This window comes from Bombus affinis, chromosome 1, assembly GCF_024516045.1.
Source record: "Bombus affinis isolate iyBomAffi1 chromosome 1, iyBomAffi1.2, whole genome shotgun sequence".
Classification (NCBI taxonomy): domain Eukaryota; kingdom Metazoa; phylum Arthropoda; class Insecta; order Hymenoptera; family Apidae; genus Bombus; species Bombus affinis.
Window position 1 is genome coordinate 13,320,570 of NC_066344.1, and position 15,083 is coordinate 13,335,652.

The 15,083-nt window shown below is 36.8% G+C and overlaps 2 protein-coding genes and 1 long non-coding RNA gene across 7 annotated transcripts; 2 read left to right on the forward strand and 1 right to left on the reverse strand.

The window, feature by feature from the left end:
- The first annotated feature begins 1,979 nt into the window (after nt 1-1,979).
- Nucleotides 1,980-13,715, forward strand: LOC126928912 (serine/arginine repetitive matrix protein 1). 4 transcript variants are annotated; one of them, XM_050744811.1, is made up of 4 exons: nt 1,980-2,821; nt 5,756-6,107; nt 8,577-11,912; nt 12,040-12,290. In XM_050744811.1, exons 1-4 carry the CDS (start codon nt 2,646-2,648, stop codon nt 12,061-12,063), a joined length of 3,888 nt encoding a protein of 1,295 aa, XP_050600768.1. In that variant the 5' UTR covers nt 1,980-2,645; the 3' UTR covers nt 12,064-12,290. The 4 variants fall into 4 exon arrangements, with proteins under 4 accessions (XP_050600768.1, XP_050600777.1, XP_050600758.1 ...); XM_050744820.1 differs by having other exon boundaries at nt 1,982-2,821; nt 8,577-11,855; XM_050744801.1 differs by having other exon boundaries at nt 1,989-2,821; nt 8,577-9,921; nt 9,979-13,715.
- LOC126913997 (uncharacterized) lies at nt 2,828-5,369 on the forward strand. Of its 2 annotated transcripts, none has more exons than XR_007709543.1 (4): nt 2,828-3,386; nt 3,474-3,505; nt 3,799-4,295; nt 4,697-5,369. It is a non-coding gene; the product is annotated as an uncharacterized LOC126913997 (long non-coding RNA). The 2 variants fall into 2 exon arrangements; XR_007709544.1 differs by having other exon boundaries at nt 2,828-3,374.
- Nucleotides 13,246-15,050, reverse strand: LOC126913899 (negative elongation factor E). The gene is made up of 3 exons (XM_050717176.1): nt 14,776-15,050; nt 14,035-14,528; nt 13,246-13,948 (listed from the first exon to the last, which is right to left on the reverse strand). The coding sequence occupies exons 1-3, from the start codon at nt 14,863-14,865 to the stop codon at nt 13,705-13,707; spliced, it is 828 nt and encodes a 275-aa protein (XP_050573133.1). The 5' UTR covers nt 14,866-15,050; the 3' UTR covers nt 13,246-13,704.
- Between the last annotated feature and the right edge of the window lie 33 nt (nt 15,051-15,083).

Consider the following 15,083-nt stretch of genomic DNA (forward strand, 5'->3'; position numbering starts at 1 on the left):
TCGACGGAAACACGCGAGAGGAAGACGACGTGGCTCCATGATCGAGTGCCAAGTCATGACATAATCATCAAATTTGCACGCTCGATCATTCTGCGCGACGACTCTCATAATTACGGCACAATATCTACGATCCTCTACGTTTCTTTCATGAATCCGTCATAATATACACTGCTAGTCATAAATACATATTAAAATACCTACTTACATTTAATACAAATTAGATACTTTTCGTCTTTCCTATTTTTTAATTATTTTATTATATGATTATCATAATCTAGATTGCAGATTTGCATGCATTTATGGAAAATTTTATTGTAGAAAAATGTACAGAGTGTATATAATATGGGAAGATATATCAAATTTCTAATGTAATCTTCCCAATGTAACATTTAGAAAGTAAAACAAATTTTTACTTATAATTAAGTACAATTTTTATAGTTGCATTCAAATATGAAAAATATGAATTCGCATAAAACACCTTAACCTAATTATTATAATTATAACATATAATTATAATACAATATAAAACCTCAAGTAAACCAAAATTTGTTAGAGTTTTCCAATAATTGTAATAAATAGGTGCCCTAACATTTATGGCTGGCAGTGTAGCTTCGATAACTCTGATTCATGCGCCATCGACATCTGGCGATCGTCGATTATTCTTCACAAAAGATTTTGGATCGGTGTTTCGTTCGATTAAACGTTTTGTTCGTCCACTTCGTCTGGTTCGATTCGTTAACTGCTCCAAATAGTTCTGTTGGATCTCGTGTTCTTTCGTACCAATTGTTTTGTTTGAGTTTCATCAGGTCGGGTTGTTTAATGGATGCGATTAGTGGATGAACCCGCGTTTCGATGATTTTTAAGAAAAAACGAGAATGTGAATGGGATATTGTAAATGTAACGAGAAAGTGCTTTGTCGAATACTTTAAGGATATATTGTAAAATATTATGGGTAAAGCGCGTTTTAATAATTCTGGAAAGAAAAAGAAATGTAAGATATGCGAGTTTCTTCAGTGATTTCGTTAAAAACAGCAACGGAACCCTACGACATAATTCGAGAAATTGTTCGACGATTCAAGAAGGCAAGAAATAGAAAAAAGGTATTAGTATCCCCTCTTTGAACAATCGGTAACTAAATTAACCTTCCATGTGATCGTTGTTTAATCCTCTATAACCAGGATTTTTTTCAGTTATTGAAAGATATATTATAGTTAATTAAGATTTTTAACTGAATGATAAATAAAGAAGACAAAGTTTAAAAAATATATGTATGCGATTTCTAAGTTTCATAGTGTTATAGAGGATTAAGAAGCTAGTAATTTTGTTATCGCCCTTTCCCACGGGAAAAATGAAACACTAAAACTAAAAAGTTAAAAATGCATACCTATAAGAATTCATTTCTAATCTTTAAAAGTTCACAGTTAAATTCAAACAGGTAATATCTTTAACAATTCCCTTGAATTTCCTTGGAATTTCCCATCTCCTAAAAGATCTATAAAAATTAAATTTAAATACAACAAAATAAAAAAGAATTATAATATATACAGACTATGAAATAATTTTGAACACTTAAACATTATCGAGATGTGCAACCAATTCTTTACTATATCCAAACAATTAATATCTTGAACATTTCTCTATAATTATCCATCCCTTAAAAAGATCATTAACAAATCAGATTTAAATCAAATGAGATAAAGAAATATATACAAATCAAGAAATAATCTTAAACAGCAAAGCTCAATAAGATTTTCAACCAATTCTTCGTAATATCATTACATCATTTTTCAAATCCAAAAGATTAAACATTTTTAACACGTTCAATATAGTGTCGATATGTGTATGTATTTTTTTAAATATTTTTTATCAACAATCTAACATATGTTCTAGATGTTCTTTAAGTAAAACCAAATAAGCAAAATCTTCCTTAAATTGTCTTCTTTACGAAAGGTAGAAATCATAGAAATTCTTCCGCATTGAACGTGCTAATCTTCGCACTACTTTCCCTAATATCGTAATCTCTAGAGCGCCACATAGGGGAATTGAATTCCCGCGCGCCGAAAGCTCCTTACATGGCGCATGTGCGAAAACCGTGCAATTGCCACGCCGTCAGGTGGTACGATGATACGCGCATGCAGGTGAATTCTAGTCGGCTGAATTAATAGACATTCAAGACGAAATGTTTCTATAAATAATCTTGATGCCGTGTTGCGTAGATGGACCAGAGAGGGTACAGAGTCGCCTAGAAGCCGCTGCAGTGGCGGGCTGCTCTAGGTAAACCAACTCTCCACTCTCTCTTTCTCTCTTTCTTCTATTTCGCTGTTTCTGCCCCTCTTTCTATCCCTTTTCCCGTGTAACGTGCGGGGTGGTGGCGGCGTCACGTATCATCGACTCACCTATAACCTCCAAGAATCTTCACCAAGAACTTAAAGCAACTACGTAAACCAACAAACTAAAACTACTTGTAAAAGAGAAAGAAAATATACTAAGAAACGTAACGTGGATTCAAACTGGAGGAGGAAAGGGCGCGATCGTGAATAGGCCAGACGCGACACTTCACTTCAAATTGGCCAGCACATCGTCATCAGGTAGGCAGAGAGGAAGAGGAGACTGGAGGTGGACAAGTGGAAGCTCAGGGGGTGGGGATGGAGCCGGAGCAACGTGGACGCACCTCACGAGCGTCGTCGACGTCGAGCCTCGGCCGCGAGGTCCGTTGTGGCTGTCAGTACTACCAGAGCGACTCGCTTCTGCCGGAACGACGTGCTCTCCACGGTAGACCGCCGTCCAGGACGATGCAGCAGCCACCTGCGGTCCGCTGCAGGTCAGTAACAAGTCAGACCAAACATTTTATTCTACCATCGACTAATAGACCAATCTTGGAATTGCGTCCAAGTATTTGAAACACAGTTTGGAGCTTGTCTATTGATAGTTTTCTTATACCTCTGTATGTATAAATAATACGTGTATATTTTTATATATGTTGTACATGTACATGTATGTATAATGTTTCTAGTTAGGTTATATCTAGCTCCACGTTTATGTATGCACGATAATAATCAAGCAACGCTTTGGAGTAAATGCTAGTAATTTGGTATCCAGGCTAGTTCATTCCTTTTCCAGTTGAAAATAAGTGAATATTCCTTCCGATAGGTATCCCACACGCATAGATACCAGTCGATGTTGTATAGGTTACGCGTCTCGACTATGCTCGCGTTCCACCGCAGCTATTTAAGGTTCGCCCGGCTGGCTATACATAGAATCCTCGGTCAGCTCGGTTCCGCGTCCAAACTCCTCTCGTATCCCTCTGTCTATCTTTCCAATGATGTATGTGAATATACCTATGGGTGGAGACAGTGGATGACTGTAATGTACAGGTATATACATGTGTGCGTATATGTATATGATTGGAACTGTATGTGATTTTGAATGGTGTATATCATTGTACATTTATGTATGAATGTATATGATTGCAGGTGTTCATGATTGGAAATCTGCGTATATGTATGTGAGTATAAATAATTGTAGATGTACATGTGGATAAATAGTATGAATGTAGATATATACTTTTGTTCATAAGTTATTCGATATCTAGTACATTGAGGATAAGAATAAATTTTGTTACAATTATGAAAGGGAGTTGACACTTGTTAACCATTTATATTACAAAACAAACTGTATTATATTATAATTATCATATATCTTAAAACTTTGACACAAACTTTATCATTTTAAATATTTTCTTTAAAATTAGCGAGTGACTGATGGATGAGTATAAATATAAGAAATGTACACGTGTAGGTACGATTTGATGGATAGAAAGAGGGTTGATGACTGTCGGAAGCGAAAGGGCGCGATTCTAACCTCCAAGTTTAAACTCGCTGAAAGGGATGGATGAATAGACACGACGCGATTAAGTGGGTATCGAGTCATTGTATCGCGATAATAGCAGCACTGGTATCGATGATCGGTCTGTGGAAAGTCGTGATAACGCTCAACCAATCAGGACAAAGATAACAAGGGATTCTGTGTCGAGGATTCTTCAAGATAACCGAGAGTAACCTGTGCTGGATGATTTTTAGATGGACTGTCGAGCGTATCCACCTTTATAAAAAAGCAGGCATAGAAGAAAATAAAAAGTTTAACAAATCTAATTTAAATTGCGTATGAATATATTCGTATTGTTGCTGCAAGTATAGTTGATTGAAAAAATCTGGAGCTAGATATTTTTGAAAATTTAGTTTTGGAAGACAGGACGCCTTTTTATTTAAACTACAAGGCATCTCAAAATTTATGAGGTATGTAAGAAACTATCAGCAATATTCAATTTAATATAAACAATGTAAAAAATTATATATAGAGTGTCACAGGGTTTAACAACCAAACTTTTTCAATATATCCCATCTTATAATCAGTTTTATAATTGTACGTCTGTCATACTATATAACGATTAGTCATAGCAATTATTAAAACTTCTTAACAAATTTTTAAATAATTTATATTTATATAACATTTTGTGCTTGATTATGTATCGAAAAAGTTTAACTGTTAGCTCTAGAGCACCTTATATACATATAATAGCTGTAAAAATATTGTTTATTAATTATTACAAAGTATAATTAAACTAAAATTTAATATTTAAAAATTTAGGAAAGATTTAATAGAATTTAAGAATTAATTAATATTGTCACTGTAACAGTATTCCTGCCGCCCTTGAAGAAAATTATACCTAAATAAGGATGTGTCTTCCTTCAATATTGCCCTCCTGAATAAGCCGTCTGCAAATTAACCCTGTGATCGAAACACGAATACTCTAACTCACCGTTGGAAGTCTGTGGTCTGTCCGACCAGTGGCTACTTTTTCCACTGTGACGTCGTCTTCCAGTGAAACGAGCTTGAATTGATCAGACCTCGTTCCCTGGCGTTTGCTCAATAATAAGACTGACTCTGAAACTAACAGTATTCGTACTAATGGTACAAACGTAATCACGCTCAAGATAAAATGGATAACATTAACAGTTATTTAACGTAAATGTGTAAATTAGTTGATAAGTGTTTTTTGTATAATTACTCAAGTACTTAACGTCCAAGTTTATAAGAAAATATTTAATCGTAAAAATTACTACAAAATAATAACGATATTTAAACTAATCATTAACTCCAAAGACTTAAGTTAGTACGTAACATCAAAGTTTCAAGTTGACAATCCATTTCAAAGAATTAAGTTATCAAGCATATAACATCAAAATTCATGCTGACAACTAACTACAAGAATCACTGCATAAGTTAACAAACTTTAAGCTATCATAAATTGCAAATACCACTGCAAAGATCAAGAAAATGCAAGATAACAAATAAATAAAAAGACTGTATTATGTGCAAAGATTAACAAAACTTGAATGTCCAATTACCTATTATCACCAACCTAAAGGAATCATCTTAAGAATTAACAAAATCCAAATTGTGGATCACATCCAATAAGCCAGAATAACTTAAAAAATTAACAATACCTATAATCATCATTTCAATCAAAATTATTCATTTGTACAAAAGTCGTCAATTATCTCCAAAAGAGAACCGCTTTAAAAATTAACAAAGTCCAAGATACAGATCATATCGAACAAGATAATTTCAAAAGTTAACAATATCCAAATTGTCAATTAACCATTTGTATATGAACTAATTTTGAGAGAGAGAAAGAAAGAGAGGAAAAAATGCCGGTTAGAGCAAGAAGAAAACAAGTGACTTTTCGTAACAGCGAGCACGAGTACGAACCGATCGCGGCGCCGTCGCCATCGCCAAAGCCGGCGACGGCGCCGGTCGTGCGAATTACCGACACGGATGTGGTGCCCGTCGCTGACAGCGACGACAGCATCGACGACCGGGCAAGGCTACCGCCGGAGCTGACACGGGCCGGCGATGTCGTCCTCCCGTTGGACGGCAAGATCGAGGACACCGCGATGGAAGCTCGCGAGCTGGTGGAAACCGGCGACACCTCTGAAGAATTGGAGACCCCACAACAACTGCAGGAGCGACTCGAGGAACGATTTTTAAGCGCTGCTACTCCAGGCGCTGAGTCCAGGACCGATGGAGAGGTCAACACTAGTCAAGTGAGTAATTTTTCTCTGAATATATAATTTTTGCATATACTTATGTACAATTTAATTTAATTGATAATTTTTATTTATAAATCTTTTATTTACAGTTTTGATCTATCTTTTCTTTCTTGTAGAATATTTTTGATGTGTGAAGTAGGTTATTGATGAATTGGAGACATTGAGAATTTGTATTAAAGTATCGAAATAGAATAGAATATTGAATATTGAATAGAATAGAATAGAATATAGAATATTGAATATTGAAAAGACAGAATTATTAAATATATTTTCAGTTCCATTGTAATATTTAAAAATTTGTTGGTTCCATTAGATTAATCATAATGAATTTTCTGAAGTTGATATTACCAAGTATCTACTATTAAATTAATGTTATTCCGTACTTTTAGTTATTAACTTGATATATTTATTTTCCTAAGATTGTACTACTAATTATTACTAAAATTATATATAGTATCTAAGAATAAGATACATCGCGTCAGCTGTAACTAAATTCTTCCAATGATACGGATGACGCACTGACAGACAGTAGGTCACTAGAGCTGGAAGACTCAGTTTCTGAATACTTCATACCGACGAATAAGATTGAGTCAGCAGAATGTGGAAATTATTTTGATATGATGAATTCATATTCTTGAAGTTACACTATTTAATATTAAAAATATCAGCTACATAAGGATTAATATTTTTCTAATTAATATTTTTTCAAACTTCTTATGCAAAGTTTAACCTCGTCTATATTTGAATCTATTTAAACCAATTGTTTTCTTGCCGGAAGTATGCAGACATGTTCCAATTTACTTAAAACATTTACATTTGAAATTTTCCAATTTTACATTTTTTAAATAAGAATATTTTCAACATTAAATTTCTTACACATAGAATACAATAATAAAATTCAGATAAGAATTTTTCATGCACCCTATATAACAACATTCAATTGTATTTTTCTTTCACCATCCTACCTTAGGTCAAATTACTACCTTCATCATCTCGAAGCAAACATTTCCAAGCCAAACATGAAAACCAAAAATCTCCTTGGTCAGATTTACCCGGCAGTTATCCCAGCAATTCTCCCCATCCAAAGCAACAAATCAGTCAACGGTAACAAAGTATGTAACAATTACCTTGTCACGATTTGGACTCTTTCTATTTTATACCTTTTTTTTTTTAAGGAAGTAAGTCGATGCTCATCGATCAGGAGAAGAATTTTCCAAAACAAACACGAATTGAGGAATGTCTCGCGAACTTTCATTCGTTTGTTGCCCACAAAGGCCTATATTTAGCAAAACACGCGTATAAAAAGCATTGGAGCCAACGTGTCACTGTCCGATGGCCATTGTGCAATCGCGTCGCAAACGTTCCAGAAAACTCGAACTTTTCCCATTCGTTACACAATCTTATTTTGTCTCCTCATAAATCCTTAAAAGAGACCTACCGTATTTAGCACAGTGAATTGCCCTACGTTTTTTTTATTTGTAATTATAATGTTTCTAAAAAATTTTATCACAAAGATTTTTGACATTTATTTATTTATTTTTGAGAAATCTTTTTCTAGATCGTAGATTATAGATTCTAAAGTTCAGAAGAATATCCGACCCCATATGAAAATTTTCTTCGGACAAACGCGAATTCACCATCGATGAATTTCGACGTGCATCTGGTCGGTTACGCAACACTTTAGAAGCTTTGGTTAGCGAAAAAATAATAATTGATGGATAGAAATGCAAGATCTATTTCGAGACGCAGTATTTTCCGCGCTCTTCACGAACTCAAAAGCGTTTCTGACTCATTAATGTTGCGGGATGTCTTGGAAATGCCGTTTGAAAGAAAAGGAGGTGTAAGTCTAGTGACCAGTAATGTCTCATTGTGTCCATTTCTGCTTTGATTGCAACGACTGACTCCCGTTTTATTATTTGAGAATTTTGAAGAATATCGAAAAAATATGAAAAAAAAAAATTAAGTTTATTAATTCAAAGATCATTACATTATATGAAAAAATATTGTTATATTTAGCAAAGAAAAAAATTTTATTGATCACAAAAGTGATAAAAAATTTGTTAGATTCTATTTCTGGAACTTCACTAAGGTTTCATACAAAATAAAACACAAAAATATCGCTATTTCTCCTTTTCTTATACTTTTGTAACCTCTCTTCATTCACATCATACTACTACTACCAAAATCTACCACCTACTTCACAAACCAATGTCCCCAATCAGTTTTCCTTCTCAAACGCTTCTCCAAACTCTAACATTACGTTCCTCAACCTGTATAAACGGAATTCGATTGCATCAAACCTAATGAAACATCTCAACCATACCAAACATCTTGCCATCGGTAAGGTAGCTCACAATAAATCTCAAGCATCTCTGCAACGTCATCTGCATTCAATCTCGATCCTCACGTGAAAGAGCCATTCGATCGCTTGACGAATTAAGCATACCAATCTTTTTATTTCAGGTAGACTCGTTGGCATTGGAGGAACTTCCTCTCCGTCGCGGTGCTCGCGGCTTGCCCCAGCGGCTAAAAACGCAGGCTAGCAAGCTACGTTCGCGTCTGAGAAACATGCAACGACCCACGTTCGCCTTCACCGAGCGACAAAAGCAAGATAAGGTCAGGACGACAAGCAGCGGCCGCTCGGACAGGTCCAGATCCGATAAGAGACCCAGTCGAATGGATAGAATACGATCTTCCTTCTCAGAAAGACCTAGATTTAGCTTACCTGATCGTCCGAGGTTATCCTTGCCAGACAAATCAAAGTTTCATTTACCCGAGCGACCGAAATTCAACTTTCCTGAAAAGGCAAAATTCCATCTACCTGAGAAAGCAAAATTCACTATCAAGAAGCCTAACATTCGACTACCTAACGCTCTGACTCGCAAGAAATCCCCTGTTCACGAACAGCGATCTACAGATTCCACGATGGGCTCCAAGAAGAATATCTTCGACTTTCCTACTTATCCGCGGATATTCGATAAAAAATCAAAGAGCAGAGGCGAATACGCGACCTCTACGCCAAAAGATTCGAGGGCACAGTCAGCAGAGAGTGCTACGTTTCCACGGACTCGTAAAAGAACCGACAGATGGACTCAGAGATTTAGCAAGACCACTGCTTTTGGCGATGAGGAGCAATCGAATGGAGAATCTGCGGTAGAAAGGGCTCAACCTTGGCGACACCCTTCCATGGAGATGCCTAGATTATCTATGAGCGAAGAAGGAGCAGTCACGATACCCTGGGAAGAGAAACACAGGGAGGAAGAGTTTCAATATATGGATTATGAACAGGAATCCCCAGAAATTTCTGATCGTCAGCCGCATCCAAGGTCAGAAACTTCCAGGACAGAAGAAGAATCGTATAACAGAGATAGACCAGAGTCAGATCTGATATTGTATCCAACTGAAAAGGAAATATATCAACGTGATGTTAGAGAAGAAGATGTGGAAGAAGATCAAGAAGAATGGAGACCAGAGGAAAAGATACCTAAAAAGCAATTTAGACCTATTCCAAGATCCAGGTCCTTAGAAGAGGTTCTTCGAGCCAGGCAAGAGGGTTATGAAGGATCTTTTGCGATGATGGATCCAAGAAGATATGGAGTACACAAGACACCATCCGAAGAAGAAGAATACGAAGAAGACATGGATGAAGACGAGGAACCTGAACCATCATCCGCTCAATCGGATAGAGAACAACAACATTCGAGTACCAGCTCCTGTGATCGACGTCGACATGGGGTTATAGAAGAAATTGATTCCGACGAGTTCTTCCTGCGAGAACGTGGACTCAGTCAGGATGACATGACTCTTGGTAAATATTTAAATAGTGAAATCAGAGATGTTTTGAGAACAGAAGGAAATGTTTTAGCCAATGACGACATGGTACCAATCCCTCCCATGAGAAAGAGATCAATAAGAAAGCAAAAAGAAGGTTCCGTGGAGTCGTATGATGTAATGCCACCAGTCAGGCCAAAAAGGGATCCAAACAAGGTTCGTCGGAGTGAATCTACGGATGAACAGTTCCGTGATCAAACCAGTAGCGACTCCAGACACAGGGTAGTCTATCAGACAGAAGGAGAACCTGCGAAACTACCAATTGAACCGTTGGACGATATTGTAGTAGTGAAGCCTGTGCGTAGAAAATCGAAATCCTTACAACGCAGTCAATCACAACTTCCTGCAGATACTCCTCAACCACCATCCCCAACGCCAGTGGCACCAACTCGGCGGAAACGATTGCGTAAGGAACTTGAGCGTAAAAATGACGAAATGGAACCTATTTGCAATGGACACACCGATTGGACCAGTGATTCTGCCCCTGAGAAACCTCTTCCATTGCCTCCTACAATGACCACAGAACAATTAGAGAAACAAGAAGTATACACAGCTGAAGAAATCATGACAACGAGTGAAGAGAATATTCAGAAGCTTGGAACGAGACTTCAAGGAGAAAAATATGTGGAGCCAGCACCTATACCACCAAAAAGAAGATCTAGGTCTAGGGGAACTTCTGTAGCACTTGATGAAGATAGGACATCTCATGGTGCAGAATCATTGCCAGAAGCTGGTTATGTGGAGGAGGATATTCCACAAGATGACCTTGATCTAGGAAGAGAATTAATAGGTTATGCCATTATAGAAAAACGAGAGAAGCCACCTAGACCTCCTCCTCCGAGGAGAAAGAGGGACAAGTTTGCTACTACTCCCAGATCTGTTCCTCCTAAACGTCCCCAAAGAGCGTACAGTACTCTTGGCCCAGCTAGGTCTAAGGAGACTAATATATTAACTGACGATACTTATGATATGACCCTGCAAGAAACTGAGTCTACTCCTTACATAGAAATCGACTCCGATGATGGAGAACACAAAAACCTGCGTAGCAGTGAAGTTCTGAGTAAAATGCAGGGACGACCACTGCCAGCCCCACCTAGACCACCAAGATCTAGAAAAGATAGATCTATAGAAAGATCCACTCGTGAGATACAACAGGAAATTGCTATGGAAACGACCACTGCCACGCAGACAGATCCCTTACCTGATGACTTGGTGATAGAGGAAGAAGTAACACAGGCGAAGCTACTTGTAGCACCATCTAGCTCAGGCTCCCAGATTATGGTATCCACAGAGAGAATACCCAGTCCATCAAGTATGAGCACACCACCTGTTCCTCCTTTACCAATATCTCAAAGACTACGCAAGGATGAACAACCAGAACCTTCATACGATACTGTCTCATTAAAATCTCCATCTCCAACTAGAGAAATGGAAGCTTTTGAGGATAAACACTTATCCGCGCCACATCTAGATGAACCGATTCATAGAGACGAAGACACACATTTAAAGTCCATTAGATCCGCCCTGTTTCCAGATGAACCTGTGAGGATCAGCAATCTAGAAGTTGCTGACTTAAGAGTGGATCGTCTGAGCGTTTCCCAAATTGAAGCTGGTAAAATCGTTGCATCTGAAGTGGATGCATTGGTCGTTACTGCGTCTGAGTTGAAGAATATAGGTGGCAGCATGGAGGAGAGTCTGTCTCCCTCTATTATTAGGGAGTTAATGGCTATAAGAAGCCATTTGGAGACTGTGGCTGCATCCAGGGTTCAGGTTCAAAAGGAAGAGAGCAAAACGATTGAGGTGAAGACAGACATTCCCGTTGCACAGAGGCGGAGCGTCGAAAGGAAACCTGAAGAAGAGTCAATTTGTGGAGATGCAGAGGAAGAGAAACCAAAGAGCGAGGATCAAAAGGTTATTAGAAAAAAAGCAAAGGATACATCAAGCACACATACACTATCGGTCGCGCAGGTAGAGGACAAAGAGTCGACACACACTCTAGCAATTTCGCAAGTAGTACCGAGTGACAAAGATACTCCTAGCACACAAACATTACTAGTTGGTCAGGGTATTGAAGATAGGTCCTTACGAATTCTAGATACAGAAACCTCTCTTTCATTGAGCCCGGATACTACTAAGGAATTCAACATGGAAGAATCCCGCGCGTCCCTTCCCCCATCCGTAACGACCTCCATGGAAGAGAGCACGGAGCCCAGGGTGTCTCTGGATCTCTTGTCCGAAACTAGCAACGAACCAATGGATCCCACCTTCGATTCTAAACCTTCAGAGTCACAAGAATTTTTGACGTCACAAGAAAAGGACAAAGAGACTTCGCCAGAAATCAGCGAATGGAAAATACGAAAGTCAAGGTCCAGATCGCCATCTCCAATAGGTATCCCTAGAACACGACAGACTGCTTCTCCCGTTAGATCACTACCACCTGCCATCTCTGTGACTCCGGACACACCAGACAGTATCGTGAGTCACGGCATTACCAACGAGATGCAGCCGCAACGTGCTGTAATTTCTTACACTTCATATACAGATCAGTCGGACAGAGAGAGTCAAAGAGAATCGTCCCAATCGCCAATTCCTCCCTTTCCTATAGGAGGTACTCATCTCATAGCGTTTCCAGCTTCACAAGTTCCGTCACAATTTTTATCCCTGGCCAGTCCTAGCCTTGACACAGAACCGAGTATTGCAGACAGTACTAGGCAATTGGTCAGAGTTCTTCGATTAGCTGGTTTAAAAGTTATGAGACATTTTGTGGGATATATGTCGTCTATGGTAGGAGAAGAGTCGAGGGAGAAGATCAGGGAAGTGGAACTAACGCTGTGTGCATTGTTGCTCCTGGTTGCTGGCTTATTGATATTCTTCTTCAGCAACCCTCGAACAGTTACGCATCATCATCATTGGGACTATTTTAACCCACCAAAATAATAAGGTACAGATGGTGTAAGAAGACTATCTACAAATAGAATCTATGCTATTATGTTTGTTTCAATTGTCCGTTGCAAAGTGATTTTATATACGCATAATGGGCATTCTATTTTTACGATCGATAAGGAATAAGAGAGTAGACCTAATACTTGCAGTAGAATAATAAGTACACGTATTTAAAGACAATGAGGATTTGGTCATGCAATTAAGTAGTTAGGTTTGTACTCTATAGTTAATTGTTGAACGCTTGTTATGTTGGACAAATATGTATGAGTTACAGCCAATCAATTGACTGATCAACTTTTCCCAAGCGAATATTCATTGTGTTAAATGATACATGTGAAAGAAATAACACCTACCATAATTTACTACGAAAATACTTGTATTTAATTTCTTAAGCAATGAATATGTATAAATACAATATATATACATACATATATGTCATGTATGTGTATATGTATAATTCAATTACAGATACCTATTACCAAAAACAAATTTTGCAACGACTATTTTTTTATCGACACAGAGACTTTGTAGAAAAAGATCAAATACAAAATATCATCTAAAACTCAACGATCGACAAAGTATAATACATGAAAGAAAATAAGACAAAGTTTTTTATGTCTTCTCTAACCATTTGACTAGATACGAATATACAATATCAGCGTCGCATCATAACAGTTAAGATGCACGATTTGAAGAAAATATTTTTTGATACCTTACAAACATTAGAGGCTATGTACAATTTTATTTTAAAGTAAGATTCCATATACTGTAACAACAATAGACTCTAAGGAAACAGAAAAATTAAAAAATATTGCGTTCACACAAAAAGATCTTCCTCGTACACTATTAAATCTCTCCTATCTTTGTGTGCACTTTTCTGTGAATAATTCGCCGCAATCGGCGACCACATGGAACTAGACGTAGCGTCAGTCATAGCTTCTATTATGGGTTGTCTTCGTGCCAGTGATACTTTTAACTGAATAGAAGACACCATACTGCCGTCCATTTCACTAATTGCTCTTTCGGCAGCTTCCGTTTTATCAAACGTAACAAATCCACGACTAAAAAGTAAATAAAATAAATAATACAAATAATACAAATTTAAACTTTCAAATAGGATAAAATATCTGGAATTAATACTAATTACTTTTTTTCTGTTTCCATCGAGATATTTATAATATTTCCAAATGTTTGAAAATGCTTTTTTAAAAAATCTTCCGATATCTTGTAACCACATACAAATATTGTATTTCCAGCTCGTGGCTTCATTTCTTGCTTAGATGGTGATTGAATATCTCTGCTAGTACGATCCTCTGGGTCTTGAGCACTTACAAAACTATCGTACAAATCTTTAACTCTTGGCCTTACTGTTTCTGTTTCTTCTTCCTCCATTTGTGTGGCTGAGAATGGTTGATATGAGCTTACCGTCTTTTCTGTACTGTTTAATTTTCTTACTAAACCACGTGGTCTTTTAAAAGATTGTTCTGGTCGTTTAGGAGTTTTTGGAGCAGTAATCACTCCAGATTTTATCAATTTCTTGGCAACTTCCCTAGCATCCCTAGCTTCTGTTGGCCGCTTTGGAGCTTGTGGTATTCGTTCAGTTTCTTGCTTTGGTGCTTTCAAATCTTGTAATGCCTTTTTCTATAAAAATATTAAAATAAAATACATAAAAATTACACAGAAAATAACAAAAACTAAAAACATAATCTGTAAACATATCAATAACTTCCTATCGTAAAATAAAATTTACTAGAGATTTAAAATAAGAAATCAAGTAATTTAAATACGATTTATTCTAATCATGCAAATACATAACAAATAATTAATTCGTAGTATTAAAAATTAAAATATTTATTACAATATTAAAATGTGTAAACATAACCTGTACCTTTCTTTTAAGCTTGTTATATTTCGCCTGCAACATCAATTCTTCTTCTGTTAAATTAGAAGGAAAGTGTAAGTATACCATATTTAGCATGTAATAAAAACAGGTATAAATTTTTATTTATTCGCACAAAAATTTTAAGGAAACATTCAAAGTCAAGGTTTACGTTTCACTTCACTGTTTAATGTTTCTAAAGATTTTGGCCACATACATATGTTGGCAAGCATGAGAATGAAAATGAGCGGAAAATTTCTTTAGATTCATATATCATAGATTTATCTCCATCTCATTTATAATAATATTATACTAAA

What these genes read in the sequence shown, in the direction of transcription:
- LOC126913899 (XM_050717176.1), bottom strand. Translation starts at nt 14,865, where the DNA reads ATGCTAAATATGGTATACTTACACTTTCCTTCTAATTTAACAGAAGAA. An exon ending in ATAACAAGCTTAAAAGAAAG is followed by an intron (nt 14,529 to 14,775) that starts GTACAGGTTATG and finishes ATATTTTTATAG; the next exon opens with AAAAAGGCATTACAAGATTT. An exon ending in TCGATGGAAACAGAAAAAAA is followed by an intron (nt 13,949 to 14,034) that starts GTAATTAGTATT and finishes TTTACTTTTTAG; the next exon opens with TCGTGGATTTGTTACGTTTG.
- LOC126928912 (XM_050744793.1), top strand. Translation starts at nt 2,646, where the DNA reads ATGGAGCCGGAGCAACGTGGACGCACCTCACGAGCGTCGTCGACGTCG. An exon ending in CCACCTGCGGTCCGCTGCAG is followed by an intron (nt 2,822 to 5,755) that starts GTCAGTAACAAG and finishes TTTTCGTAACAG; the next exon opens with CGAGCACGAGTACGAACCGA. An exon ending in GAGAGGTCAACACTAGTCAA is followed by an intron (nt 6,108 to 8,576) that starts GTGAGTAATTTT and finishes TTTTTATTTCAG; the next exon opens with GTAGACTCGTTGGCATTGGA.